This window comes from Phyllobates terribilis, unplaced genomic scaffold (genome assembly GCF_046119375.1).
Source record: "Phyllobates terribilis strain yellow unplaced genomic scaffold, ASM4611937v1 Scaffold_364__1_contigs__length_1914224, whole genome shotgun sequence".
Classification (NCBI taxonomy): Eukaryota; Metazoa; Chordata; class Amphibia; order Anura; family Dendrobatidae; genus Phyllobates; species Phyllobates terribilis.
The window spans coordinates 1,095,877-1,111,270 of record NW_027363124.1 but is presented as its reverse complement, the minus strand read 5'-3'; the positions used below and the strand labels follow the sequence as shown (position 1 = coordinate 1,111,270).

Sequence of the window (15,394 nt, the reverse complement as noted above, 5' to 3'; positions counted from 1 at the left end):
TTATTTTCCACCCAAATTTGAAAAAAATTTCTTTCCAAATCAGACAATGTGATTTTCAGTATTTGTTCCCTCATTTTGTCTCTCATATTTGAGGTCTACCTATGATGTCAATTACAGGCCTCTCTCATCTTTTTAAGTGGGAGAACTTGCACAATTCGTGGCTGATTACCGTATTTTTCGGACCATAAGACGCACTTTTTTCCCCCAATATTTGGGAGGAAAATGGGGGGTGCGTCTTATGGTCCGAACGTTACCTGCGGTGGTGGTAAAGTGGGATCGCAGGGCCCTCCAGGAACGCGGTGGAAGTAGCGGCGGTGGCGTCGTCAGCGGCAGTAGAGGTGAGCGGCTGGAGCCAGCAACTGTGCCTGGCTGGTACTGGGGCTGGCGCCGGGCTGTGAGCGGCGTGCGGCCTGAGCAGGTTTCCGGTGTGCGCGGCCAACTTCCTAGAGCTGTGATCTACAGGAAAATGGCCGCCCGAGCCGCCGCATGCGCGGACCGGTAGCTCCGGTGGCCATTTTCCTGTAGATCACAGCTCTAGGAAGTTGGCCACGCACATCAAAAATCTTCTCAGGCCGCACACCGCTCACAGCCCGACACCGGCGCCAGCCCCAGTACCAGCCAGGCACAGTTGCTTGCCCCAGCCGCTCATCTCTGCTGCCGCTGACGACGACGCCACCGCCGCGTTCCTGGAGTGCCCTGCGATCCCACTTTACCACCACCGCAGGTAAGGTTCGGACCATAAGACGCACCCCCCATTTTCCTCCCAAATATTGGGGGGAAAAAAGTGCGTCTTATGGTCCGAAAAATACGATAATCAGCCACGAATTGTGCAAGTTCTCCCATTTAAAAAGATGAGAGAGGCCTGTAATTGACATCATAGGTAGACCTCAAATATTACATACACTATGGGAATGCCGGGAGTTAGGTAAATACTGGAAAGGAGTTTTTTGTCTATTATAAAGAGGGTATATAAAATAGATATTCAACCAGACCCAAAAAATGCCTATTAGGTATTTTAGAAGATGATATGGAATTTGACCCAATTTCAATAGGGATTTCACGTATTTTATTTCAAGCTAGGAAACATATAGCATCCAAATGGATTACTCCCTCACCTCCAGAAATGAGTGAACTCAAAAATAAGATAAATAATATTATCGGATTATGGTTGGATACACCTAGAATGCCATCAAGAGGGTTATTGTTGGAGAGACTATTTGATTTATGGGTGGTAATGGGGGTATTGGCGAGGTCTAATGTTTCATTGGAATTCCTTAACATGTGGTATGGGTAATATAGCCCACCTATATGTGTATAGGATTATAATGTTTATTACAATATTATGGCTATATAAGAGATTTCAAGAATGTGGAATGTTAATTGTAAGATATAGTAACTGAAAGTTATCAGACGGTAATGGGCCACCTGAAAGGATATATAGGAGAGATGCATGTATGTCATCCCTATGGTATGTTATTTTATTATTGTACGTACTGGTTTCTTGTTTTATCAAAAAAACTAATGAAAAAAAGCTCAATGAAAATTTTTTGGATTAAAAATATAAAGAACGGGAAAAAGGCTTCTCCCCTGTGTGGGTTCCCTGGTGCTTAATCAAATCTGATTTTTGGTTAAAACATTTCCTACATTCTGAACATGAAAATGGCTTCTCCCCTGTGTGAATTCTCTGGTGTCTAACAAGAACTGATTTCTGGGTAAAACATTTTCCACATTCTGAACATGAAAAAGGCTTCTCCCCTGTGTGAGTTCTCTGGTGGTTATGAAGATGTGCTTTCCAAGTAAAACATTTTTCACATTCTGAACAGGAAAAAGGCTTCTTCCCTGTGTGAATTCTCTGGTGCCTAATCAAATCTGATTTATGGTTAAAACATTTCCCACATTCTGAACATGAAAAAGGTTTCTCCCCTGTGTGAGTTCTTTGGTGTACAACAAAAATCCATCTATGGTTAAAATATTTCCCACATTCTGAGCAGGAAAAAGGCTTCTCCCCTGTGTGGATTCTCTGGTGGCCATCAAGATAGTCTTTCCGGTTAAAACATTTCCCGCATTCTGAACATGAAAAAGGCTTCTCCCCTGTGTGAATTCTCCGGTGCTTGACAAAATCTGATTTCTGGTTAAAACATTTCCCACATTCTGAACATGAAAAAGGCTTCTCCCCTGTGTGGGTTCTCTGGTGGTTTTCAAGATGTGCTTTCTGGTTAAAACATTTCCCACATTCTGAACAGGAAAAAGGCTTCTCCCCTGTGTGAATTCTCTGGTGCTTGACAAAGTCTGATTTCTGGTTAAAACATTTCCCACATTCTGAGCATGAAAAAGGCTTCTCCCCTGTGTGATTTCTCTGGTGCTTGACAAAGTCTGATTTCTGGTTAAAACATTTCCCACTTTCTGAACATGAAAAAGGCTTCTCCCCTGTGTGATTTCTCTGGTGCTTGACAAAGTCTGATTTCTGGTTAAAACATTTCCCACATTCTGAACATGAAAAAGGCTTCTCCCCTGTGTGAATTCTCTGGTGCCTGACAAAGTCTGATTTCTGGTTAAAACATTTCCCACATTCTGAACATGAAAAAGGCTTCTCCCCTGTGTGAATTCTCTGGTGCCTGACAAAGTCTGATTTCTGGTTAAAACATTTCCCACATTCTGAACATGAAAAAGGCTTCTCCCCTGTGTGAATTCTCTGGTGCCTGACAAAGTCTGATTTCCGGTTAAAACATTTCCCACATTCTGAACATGAAAAAGGCTTCTTCCCTGTGTGGGTTCTCTGGTGGCGATCAAGATGCACTTTCTGGTTAAAACATTTCCCACATTCTGAACATGAAAAAGGCTTCTCCCCTGTGTGAATTCTCTGGTGCTTGACAAAGTCTGATTTCTGGTTAAAACATCTCCCACATTTGGAACAAAAAAATCTGTTGTAAGCTGTGTGTAATTTTTGATGCTTAAGAATAGACTTTTCAAGGATAAAACTATTCCTATTTTCTGAACATGAAAATGACTTCTTTGTGTTAGGAGCAGTACATTTTGTAATGCTTATTTTTTTATTTTGATTTTCCTTAGTAGTCGGTAATGAATCAGAAGACAGGACCTGTTTCATAGGATTAGATGATAGATCTTTGCTGTGAAGGGATGATGGTATATCTGGAGTAATGGCATTCACTTCAATTGTATCCCGTGGAATCTGAAGATCATCTGATTTAAAAATTGAAGATGTCAGCTGTCCCTTTGATCTCCTGGTACAGTCATCTGCCAAGAATAAAAAACATAGAAACAGAAAAAACTGACGGCACTTCCAATACAAGAAATAGGTGTGAACAGTTGCTTACTAGGAGAAGATACCTCCATATACAATTAACAAACAAAGTAGAACTTTGTAACGCTAAGTATGTAAATATGAAGTATGAAATATGAGTAGCATTACTGCTGTAGAAAATAAAAATAAATGAGAAATCTTAGCGCATAAATTGGCCAATTCATGTGTACCTGACAGGCGCGGTAAGGCGTTTCTCGATGTCAGGATCCTACCAATGTGAATACCTCTCTAAGGGACATCCGTCTGCTTATGTGTGGGAAAGCAAGATCTTACTGCAATTAAAACCACCTGCGGCATAGAGGTGGAGTGCTCAGTCAAAGCTTAAACATAGTTTTTTCTGTTTCTAACGGCACTTCCAATACAAGAAATAGGTGTGAACAGGTGCTTACTAGGAGAAGCTACCTCCATATACAATTAACAAACAAAGTAGCACTCTGTAACGCTAAGTATGTAAATATGACATATGAAATATGAATAGCATTACTGCTGTAGAAAATCTTACTTTCCCACACATAAGCAGACGGATGTCCCTTAGAGAGGTATTCACATTGGTAGGGTCCTGACATCAAGAAACACCTTACCGCAGCTGTCAGGTACACATGAATTGGCCAATTTATGTGCTACAATTTCTCATTTATTTCTATTTTCTACAGCAGTAATGCTAGTCATATTTCATACTTCATATTTACATACTTAGCATTACAGAATGCTACTTTGTCTGTTAACAATAAGAAACAATTATTTTTGAATAAAATATCCTTGAAATGTAATTTTTGAACATTTCTACTTAAAGTGTCTGTAGAAATGGCAAGTTATTGATAGAATGACAGTCACAGTATAATAGAAAACCTCATAGGATGAACCAGTATAACGTGGTGTTCAACTGTTTTTTCATTCTGCCTCCAAAATATGGAATAAGAAGCCATCAAAAATTATTATGTAGGCAAAAATGATACCAATAAAAACTTCTACTCATCCATAAACCAATCCAGCAAAATCCGCTCTCCCAAAGTCAAATCTTCCCTTCGCTTCTGAGCCTTGCAGTGTGCCCAAACCATATTTAACATTGTGAAGACACCGGGTCTTCCGTGGGCGTAATACTACTCAGACAACACAGGGTGCAGGTAAAACAGTGTGGTAATAGTTTATTGAACCACAAAGCGGACAATAAATGTTATGATCTGCAACATAAACTAGGGAAAGAAGGGGAGAGCGGTCCCTACATTAAGACTAAGCTGAGTCCTTACGTTGTAGCGGGCAATCTGTTCCTTGAGAACAGACCCGCCTTCGTCCTCGGCTAGTCTGAACGGAGACCTATAGAGAAAGGGAGGGGTCCCTAAAAGAACTAAGGACTGGGACAAAAATGGGACACCTCCTAACAGAAGTTGTTGCAGAGCAAAAGATAAACTGACAAAAGTACTAGAGGTCCCAGAGGACCAAACAAACTAGAGATAGATAGGCACAAAAGCACCTGGCTAGAGAGACAGTCAAAACAACACTGAAGTCCAGCAAAGCCAGAAGGGCGGAGCTGGAATATATAGGAAGATGGTCAAGTGACCGCAAAACACAAGATAGAAACAAAAACAAACAGGAGGGTTCTAACAGTACCCCCCTCTTTTATGAGGATCCTCCAGATCCTCCAGGCCTATCCGGAAATCTCCTGTGGAAAGCTCTGACAAGTCTAGGGGCAGAGACATCATCTGCCTTTACCCAGGAGTTATCCTCAGGACCGAAACCTTTCCAAGCGACAAGATACTGCAATCTCCCTCTATGCCCTCTGGAATTCAGGATACGAGAAATTTCATATTCGCCGTCTTCCACCACCGGAGGAACTCTGACAGTGGCCTCCCTATCCGATACATCAGCCTTTTTCAACAAGGAAACATGAAACACAGGATTAATCTTCCAGGAGGTGGGAACCTCCAACCTAACAGCAGACTGGTTAACCACCTGAAGCACCTTAAATGGCCCCACAAACTTCGGACCCAATTTTTTAGAGGGAATCCTCAAACGCAGATTCTTTGAGGACAACCAAACCATGTCACCCACAGTAAACAAAACCTCTTTACGTTTCCTGTTAAAATACTTCTTGGACTTTTTGTTAGCCTCTTGAAGGTTACAACGTACATTAGTCCAAACTCTCTCCAAATCACCGGAAAAATTCTCCTCCTCCGGCACCGCCGACCCCAATTTGGAGAACGAACCAAAAGACGGATGTCTCCCAGTACAACAAAAAAAAGGAGAACACCCAGCAGAGGAGGATGTATGGTTGTTAAGAGCAAATTCTGAGAGTGGCAGAAACTCAGACCACCCCTCTTGATTGTCCGCCATAAAACAACGCAAAAACTGTTCAACATCCTGGTTCTTTCTTTCAGTCTGTCCATTAGACTCAGGATGATAACCAGACGAAAATGACAAATGGACTCCCAACCTGTCACAAAAAGCACGCCAAAAGCGAGCCACAAACTGAGGTCCCCTATCAGAAACAATGTCAGTGGGAACGCCATGGAGCCTGACAATTTCCTTAACAAACGCCTTAGCGAGTGTCTTAGCGCAGGGTAGCTTAATGAATGGAACCAAATGACACATCTTGCTAAAACGGTCCACGACCACCCAGATGACAGTGAAACCCTCGGACACAGGAAGGTCAGTAATAAAATCCATTGCCAGATTCGTCCAAGGCGCACTAGGAACCACCAGAGGGCAAAGCAACCCCGCAGCAGGGGTATGTGAAGTCTTTGACCCAGCACACACCGTACATTGATGTACCCACTTGATGACTTCCTTCTGCCACCCAGGCCACCAAAACCTGCGACTGATAAGTCTCTTAGTCTCAGAAATTCCTGGATGACCTGCCAACCGAGACTCATAATACTCCACAAACAACTCTCTCCTAAAGGTTCTAGGCACAAACAACCTCCCATGAGGAGTGTTAGATAGGGCATCCTCTTGGGCTTTCAGAATCCCATCTTCCAAAACGGAGTCCAATGCTGCTACCACAACTCCTTCCTGTAAAATGCTCTCCTCCTCCTCGGTACCAACCATGGGAGAAAAGCATCACCTTTAACATTCTTAGTACCAGGGATATAGGTAACAGAAAAATTAAACCGAGAAAAAAAAAGTGCCCACCTAGCTTGACGGGCATTCAAGCGTTTGGCAGCATCCAGATAGATCAAATTCTTATGATCTGTGAAAACCTGAATAGGAAATCTAGCACCTTCCAAGAAATGACACCAATGTTCAAACGCGAATTTAATAGCCAGCAATTCCTGATTACCAACATCGTAATTAAGTTCGGTCTCTGAAATTTTTTTCAAAAAAAAGCACAGGGATGTACTCCATCCTTGTTCTCCTGCGACAAAACTGCACCGAGCCCCACCGAAGAAGCCTCCACCTCGACCAAAAAAGGCTTGGTCTCATCAGGCTGCATAAGGATAGGGGCAGAACTGAACCTCTCCTTGAGATACACAAAAGCTTCAATGGCCTCAGTAGTCCACTGGACCGTATTCGCACCTTTCCTGGTGAGATCGGTCAGCGGCTTAACAATTATAGAAAAATTCTTAATGAATTTCCTGTAATAATTGGCGAAACCCAAAAATCTCTGTATTGGTTTCAAACCAATAGGTCTAGGCCAATTCTGCACAGCCTGAACCTTCACCGGGTCCATCTCAAAGCCCTCGCTGGAGATAATGTAGCCCAAAAAACTAATTCTCTGCACAGCAAACTCACATTTCTCCAGCTTAGCAAAGAGTGAATTATCACTCAATAACTGCAAAACTTCACGTACACTCTGCCAATGAGACTCCAGATCTGGTGAATAAATCAGAATGTCATCCAAATACACAACCACATTCTTACCAATCAAAGGTCTCAGGATGTCATTAATAAGGTTCTGAAAAAACGCGGGTGCATTGGTAAGACCAAAAGGCATCACCAGATTCTCAAAATGACCTACCGGAGTGTTAAAATCAGTTTTCCATTCATCACCCTCCTTCATTCGTAACAAATTGTATGCCCCCCGGAGATCAATTTTAGAGAACCACTTGGCCCCCACTAACTGGTTAAACAAGTCAGGAATTAACGGCAATGGGTAGGAATTGCGTACGGTAATCTTATTAATTTCACGAAAGTCCAGACATGGACGTAAACCGCCGTCCTTTTTTTTAGCAAAAAGAAAAATCCAACGGCACCAGGCGACTTAGAAGGTCTAATATGACCAGCAGCCAAGCTCGTCTGTATGTATTCCTCCAAGGCCTTTCTTTCAGGGATAGTCAGATTAAATAAGAGACTCTTGGGAAGAGTAGCTCCAGGAACAAACTCAATGGTGCAATCATAGTCCCTATGAGGAGGTAAAACTTGCGACTCCTCCTCTGAAAAAAACTTCCAAAAATCCTGAATAGGTACAGGTAATTCCCCTTTTTCCACAACCGCAATGCGACCATTACACTTATCATAGCACTTAGGACTCCAAGACTTAATCTCATTAGTAGACCAGTCCAGTAAAGGATTGTGCAGTTTTAACCAAGGCAAACCTAAAACGACTGGAGAGGGTAAATTATTTAATACCACCAAATCCAAATTTTCTTGGTGAATGCCATTGATAGTGAGGGGAAATGCAGCAACCTTGCGAGTAATACGTTTCGAAGGAGTGTTATCAATTGCAATCACAGAAATAGGTGATGACAAAGGTTTGGATTCCAATTTAAGTTTTTCCAAAAAACCCTTATCAATCACATTAAGTGTTGAACCACAATCCACAAATACCTGAAATTCAATCAAATCTTCCTGCAATGAGGTACTCCCTGAAAGAAATACTCCCTTAGAGCTCAAACAAGCAATACGGGCGTAACTGACCTTTTTTTTTTCTTTACTTAAACAAAGCTCACAGTTCTTAATTAAATGGTCAGTTTTACCACAATAAAAACACAATCCCTTGGAAAACCTGCGGTCTCTTTCCTGAGAGCGAAGTGACATCACCCCAAACTCCATCGGTTCTCCGCCGTCCGAGCAGACCCTCTGGGGACTAGGAGCTGCCATTGCAGGAATTTTTTCATCATCAACCCTGGCACGCAGTCTCCTGTCCACACGTATAGCTAATTGCATGGCTTCCTCCAAGGTTTCAGGTGCGGGAAATGCAATCAGCAGATCCTTAACCCCTTCACTTAGACCAGCAAGAAAAAAACATTTTAACACCGAATCATTCCATTTCACTTCTGAGGACCACCTTCTGAAGTGTGTACAATAATTTTCAACATCACCTGACCCCTGATTCAAACGCCTCAGTTCTGTCTCAGCAGATGAGACTCGATCAGGATCGTCATACAATAGCCCCATAGCAGAAAAAAAATCCTCCACTGACCTAAAACACGGATCATTAGGTTGGAGAGAAAAGGCCCACCCCTGTGGTTCCTTGTGCAAAAGTGACATGATAAACAAAATGCGCTGTGATTCATTCCCAGAGGACCTTGGTCTCAAACGAAAATATAATAAACAAGCATTTTTAAAGGAAAAAAAATCTTGTTGTTTATCATAAAAAATATCAGGGAGTCCTACCTTGGGTTCGACAAAATGCGCCCCAGGACAGCTACTCCCGTGTTTCCGGAGCTCGGACAACTCCAGAGACAATCCCTGCAGGCGTTGAGCCAAATCTTGAACAGAAACCATACTGATCCCCGGATTTCTTTCCTTAAGGTTTTTGTTTGGGCTGGACTTACTGTTATGATCTGCAACATAAACTAGGGAAAGAAGGGGAGAGCTGTCCCTACAATAAGACTAAGCTGAGTCCCTACATTGTAGCGGCAACCTGTTCCTTGAGAACAGACCCGCCTTCGTCCTCGGCTAGTCTGAACGGAGACCTATAGAGAAAGGGAGGGGTCCCTAAAAGAACTAAGGACTGGGACAAAAATGGGACACCTCCTAACAGAAGTTGTTGCAGAGCAAAAGATAAACTGACAAAAGTACTAGAGGTCCAGAGGACCAAGCAAACTAGAGATAGATAGGCACAAAAGCACCTGGCTAGAGAGACAGTCAAAACAACACTGAAGTCCAGCAAAGCCAGAAGGGCGGAGCTGGAATATATAGGAAGATGGTCACGTGACCGCAAAACACAAGATAGAAACAAAAACAAACAGGAGGGTTCTAACAATAAACAGGTAAAACAGTCCCAGCAAGTACCCAAGATGGTGCAAATTACAGAGTCCTCACCCTTCCGCTGGCACGCCTGGGATAGAACAGCTGCGATTTTGGGGCTTCCAGAGCCAACTACCGGCACCAGTGGTCCCCCGCTTTTGGCTGGCCCCCAAAGAGAGGAGGTAACGACAAGCTTAGGAAACTAACCGAGAGCAGTGAGGTCTGCGGCCAGGTGAACTGTTTGTTCCTACCTGGATTCTTCAATACGTCTCTGAGGGTTCAGCAATGGTCAATGGAGCCGATCTGTATTCCTCCAGCTGGGACCGAAGTCCCCTAAGCTGACATGCTGTAGAATGACACCAAATAGAGGCAGAGACCCCCTTTTTATAGATCACAATTGTCTTTGCAACCATCATTCACAGGTCAAGGGTTAGGGTTAGGGATGAAGGTGGAAGAAGCTCATGACTCATTGTTTGAGCATTTAATCAACTTGCATAGTTTGTCCTCCATTGCTCGACAAATCAACAATTCGCTGGGCTGGTATAATATGAAATTAGTATATTATCAAACAGTATTGCTCCATGTCCCTATCTTGCAAGATTTGCAGACAACAAGTTGCAGTACATCTCAACTCAAGTGTTAACATTCAGTATTATTCAAACAATAGTCTGTGTTAATCAACCAAAGAAGAACACAGGTTAAAAAAGTCAACATAAAAATAAAAAGGTATATTGCTCTTGGAAATCAGAAATCATGTTTGGCATAATTAAGAAGAAAAGCGGTGTTGTCACAAGCATCCATGTATTTGGCATTACTATAGTGACAAGTACCCACTTCATTTACTGTGTGTGTCTCCTGAAGCACAATCTGGGCACTATGTGTTGGGTAATAAAATGGCCAAAGTGCAATTTTCACTCTCCAACATCCATTGCGTGCCAATTTCCGGAAAGTGCCTGTGGAGTCAAGATAATCACTACGCCTATAGATAAATTTACTAAGGGTTATAATTTCCAAAATGGAGACACTTTATGGGGATTTCTACTGCTCTGGTTTTCTGCCATTTTGTTATATTAGGGATTCTATAAATGATGTGTCCCATCTCCTCTGGGATCTGCTCCCCCGATGTCTCCTTCTGTCACCAGGCACCGCCTTATTCATTCTGCAGGTGGTGTTGATGATGGAGGAGATGTCGGAACCAAAAGCTCTGGGTGGCACAGGCTCTGTCCAGCCACTAAGATTAGGGTGCCTGGGACCTGTAGTACCATCCAGTCTGGCAGTATGGGTGCGTGTGCTGTCCAGCTGGAGTAATCTGCTCCCTGCTTCAGCCAACTGGAAAGCACCACACCCTACTAAAGCTTGAAGAATATTGCCGGAGCTGCCAGATACAGCCTTGTTATCCTCTGGTTCAGTCCTCTGTGCTCAGCTCTCGGCTTGTGTATTTGTTTCCTGTTGTGACCTCGGCCCGTTTACTGACTACTCTTGTGTCTTCTGATTTTGTATTTTCTCTGCCCTCTTGGTTATGACCCGGCTACCTGACTATTCTTCTTGGGGTTAAAGGGTGATGAGAAAGGCAATCCCTGGGATCTGGAAAATGGAGTAGATAGAGCCAAGCCTATTCGTGGTGGCCATGTTTTGAGCTGCCAGGTGATCATAAACAGTTCCCCCAATACATTGTGTCTGCAAACTATTCCAGCAAGATCTGCATTCAAATAGCTAAATGCCGCTCCTTCCCTCCTTATCCGTGCTATGTACCCAGACAGTAGTGTACAAACGAATATAGGGTATTGTCGGGTTCAAAAGAAGTTGGAAAATAATTTATAAGGTCCATTTGTTTCCCATTATCCTTTGTGAAGAATTCCAAAGCTATCACCAGATAAAGTGACACATGTCAGATTTAAAAAATGGGTCCTGATTAGGAACAGAAAACTGGCTGCAGGAAGAGATTAAATCAGAGAATTTTGGGCACTAACTACTGAAGTCAAAAACTGTGACTATAGACAATAACACATCTACTGAAATGATCAAACTCAACAGTCTTCATCAGAGAAAAATGAATAACTTGTGGTGAAACCTCTCTGGGGTAATTAGAGTATGGGGCTCGGGGGCTCTTGGGAATCTAAACTATCGTAAGGGACAATATTTTCTGTCAGATGAGTTTCAAGAAGAAATATTAGACTTTCAAGGAGAACTTTTTAAAATAGTGCAGAGCTGAGGGGTCTTAAATTTAGACCTCGGGCATTGGGAAGAGGCAATGGAGACCTTCTTTGAAAGACTACCAGGGCGTTACAGAGACACATAAGTGAGGCAGGCCAATCCCACCACAATCAAACTATCATACAAAATGAACCTGTAAAAAAAAGACAGATTAAAAGATATGTTACATCCCAAACAATAACATATGTAAGGAGAGCTCCAACTCTAAACTCACTAAACGCATTAATTTATGGTGGACCATTGGAGCTACTATGAGTCCGGACCAGAAGAGTAGAGAAAGTATTAGCGCCCCCATTTCAGGAGAGATTGTGCAGTAATCTGAACTCCTTTGGGATCAAAAACAATGTAATTTATGACGTGGGGTGAATCCATGAAACCAGGGCTCGAGCCATGCCAACACATCTCCTGCAGGCGTGAATAAATGTATATTACACCCATCAGCCATGCACAGCTTAGAGATATATCATGGCACAGGTGTAATGTTTTCTGTATAGGATATCACAATTCTGTTTGAAGTTAGTTGGTTTGAAAACTCAGCATAAAGGGAAACTCTGTTGTTATTATACAGAAATTCACACTTGGCCCTCACTGCACATTTAATGTTGTATCTCATAAAAGTGAAGTTTGGTCAGAAAGACTGGACCTGGTCTTGTAGGGACCATATGAGAACATTCAGCAGCACAGAAGGTGGATTCATCTAATAAGATATCAGGCACCTAGTAAGCCAACATCATCATTACCCTTCGCTTCCTCTAAGAGGTCCATCATAATTTTTCTTCAAGTGATCTTCTCACTCGTCAGCACATTCTACGTACGCTGACATTTGGCTTTGCAGTTTACAGATCTGGGCAGGTAACGGACAGAGTCTTTTAATCCCAGGGGGTAGGTGGATCCTCCAGGTTGTAAGTTCTACAGAAAATGTCTTTCACAATCACACAAAGTAATGTGAACATTTTTGGATGGAGGAGAATGTTGTGGTAGAGCGGCAAAATGGTGATCACACGATTGTGATATTGCCGGACTACACCACCGATAAAGCAGCCACAGCCGATGACTGAGAAGAATCTGTGACTTCTCTGTATTCAGTGGTTACTACTCACCTGGGTAGTCATATGTAGGAATCTCCTCTTTACACCGCTCATCACCCCTCACATATGTCTCTGTAGTATTAATATGGATCAGATCTTCACCCTGAAACAAATATTATAAAAGTCAAAGACAGATGGAGAAGTCACCTCTATGATCAGCTCTAATCCTGTCATCTCCACCGTTCTCATTACACAAATATAAAACATATAATACTGGTGGCTAAAACAAGACTGAATACAAGACCTTTACAGCCGTCTACACATCCTAGGAGACATCTCGTGACATCTTCTCTGTATCTACCTGAGGAAAATTGGGATCTTCTTGTTTACAGTCCTGTGGAAGAAGAGGATGGGGACATCTCTCTGGTGTTGTCCTCTTACTGGATAGATCTGGAGGAAACACATACAGGGACTGAATTCATTCTTTACATACAGATAATTATAGGCCGTGTGTATTTAGTCCTGTCTATTACCTGGAGATGTGAGGGGCTGGGGAACCTCCATCATGACGTCCTTGTATAGATCTTTTTGTCTTTCTAAATACTCCCACTCCTCCATGGAGAAATAGACGGCGACATCCTGACATCTTATAGGAACCTGACACATACAATGATACCGTCATCCCCTCGATCCCTTCATAGCGTTACTGTATAATGTCCCAGCAGTGTCACCTCTCCAGTCAGCAGCTCAATCATCTTGTAGGTGAGTTCTAGGATCTTCTGGTCATTGATGTCCTCATGTATCAGGGGGTGAGATGGAGGCCCCATGATTAATCTCTGGTTATGGAGAGACACATTAATAAATCTCCCTCCAGACATTTCCAGAGTCCTCACCTCTCCAGTTCTGTCCATCTGTTATTCCCATAGATAAGAATGATGTAATGTGACGTCATCAGAATCTCTCACCTCTCCAGTAAGCCGGAAGAGGATCTCTAGGGTGAGGTGTAATATCCTCTCCACCATCTTCTTTCTGTCTCTATCCATTCTTCTCTAGGAAAATTATATAGATAAATTGTTAGTATCTCATATTGTGGGAATCTGAGTGAATTGAAGATGAGTTGGTGTAAAATATATAAAATTCTGTGTAATAAAAAAATTAATAGCATTGTGATGCCGGTATAAAGCAATAATGTGGTAGAGCACTTCATACATGTTGAGGTCAGATAGAGATACCTATGTGTTATCAGTTGGGATTACGGAAGTTATAAAATAATTCAGATACCGTATTTTTCGGACTATAAGACGCACTGGACCATAAGACGCACCTAGGTTTTAAAGGAGGAAGATAGAAAAAAACAAATTAAGCAAAAAATGTGGTCATTATGCTCTGTTAAGTGGGAGGGGGTCTGCTGCTGACACTGTTATAGGGGTAATGTCCCCCAATTCTGTTAATATCCTCCATCCTGGTATATATGGCCCCCTTCTTCCTGTAATAAGTGGCCCCTATCCCCATCCTGGTATGCATAGCACCCCAATCCAAAATCCTGCCAAGCATAGCACCCTAATCCACCATCCTAGTATGCATGGCACCCCAATCCACCATCCTGGCATGCATGGCAGAGCGGCAGCAGGAGACGCGCTGAAGTTACAGTGTGCACGCTATTAAGGAGAATGAATGGTCATTGCTCACCACGCACACAGTCCTGGCGTGGGGAGCAGTGACTATTTCGGCACAGCAGATCACTGTGTGAGGGCGCATGTCAGGGACGCCATGTGCGGCTCACACAGTGAGAATCCTGTCGGCAGCAGAGCGGGATGCAGCGCTGGAGGAGAGAGGAGGGGAGTGTGATTGTTTATTTTTTGTGTGCAGCGTGATGGGGATCAGGGTGTGTCAAGCATACCAAGATGAGGGGGGAGGCTATACATACAGGGATGAAGGGTACCATACATACCAAGAAGAGGGATGAGGGGGACCATACTTATAGGGATGAAGGGTGCCATACATACCAGGAGCCACACTGCAGGCACAGTGTGCCGCTATTAAGGAAAATAAATATTCACTACTCCCCATGCCCATGGGCGTGGGGAGCAGTGAATATTCATTTTCTTTAGTAGCGGACACAGTGTAGGCTGCAGCAGGCGGCTGCTGCATCCAGTGCCCTGCTTCTCTGCCGCTGTCGCTCCCCCCACATCCCCCACCACACACAGCCACAGTATTTATGTATGTTGGACTATAAGACGCACCCCCCACTTTCCTCCAAAATTTTTGAGGAATAAAGTGCGTCTTATAGTCCAAAAAATACGGTAATTTAATAATATAAAGAACGCAACAGTCTTTGTACAGCCAATAAAATATGTTAATGGTTTATTTATTTCCACGTTAAGTTCTGGAAAGAAAAGGTCCAACAAGCTCACCTGTAATAATACCAGCCTATAGCAGTGCCCATCTCCACCTCGCTAATGTCTGAGTCGAAGTCGAGGTCTGTACCCATTACTTATCCAGCCACGGGCCCATCCATCTGGTCTGTCAAGAGTCACTCTCATCAGTCCATAAAACCTTTGAAAAATCTGTCTTCAGATATTTCTTGGCCAAGTTTTTTCTTGAGTCTTGTTCAGTGGTGTTCGGTATTCAGCCTCGGCCTTGTCTCTGAGCACCGAACACCTTGTACTTCTGGGCATCCAGAGAGGCGGCAGTTCTGGAA

General features: G+C 43.1%; 1 protein-coding gene across 1 annotated transcript; it reads right to left on the bottom strand.

Moving 5' to 3' along the window:
• Window positions 1-823: 823 nt before the first annotated feature.
• On the bottom strand, window positions 824-12,927 carry LOC141222894 (uncharacterized). The gene is made up of 3 exons (XM_073666727.1): window positions 12,901-12,927; window positions 12,766-12,856; window positions 824-3,255 (listed from the first exon to the last, which is right to left on the bottom strand). The coding sequence occupies exons 1-3, from the start codon at window positions 12,925-12,927 to the stop codon at window positions 1,553-1,555; spliced, it is 1,821 nt and encodes a 606-aa protein (XP_073522828.1). The 3' UTR covers window positions 824-1,552.
• Between the last annotated feature and the right edge of the window lie 2,467 nt (window positions 12,928-15,394).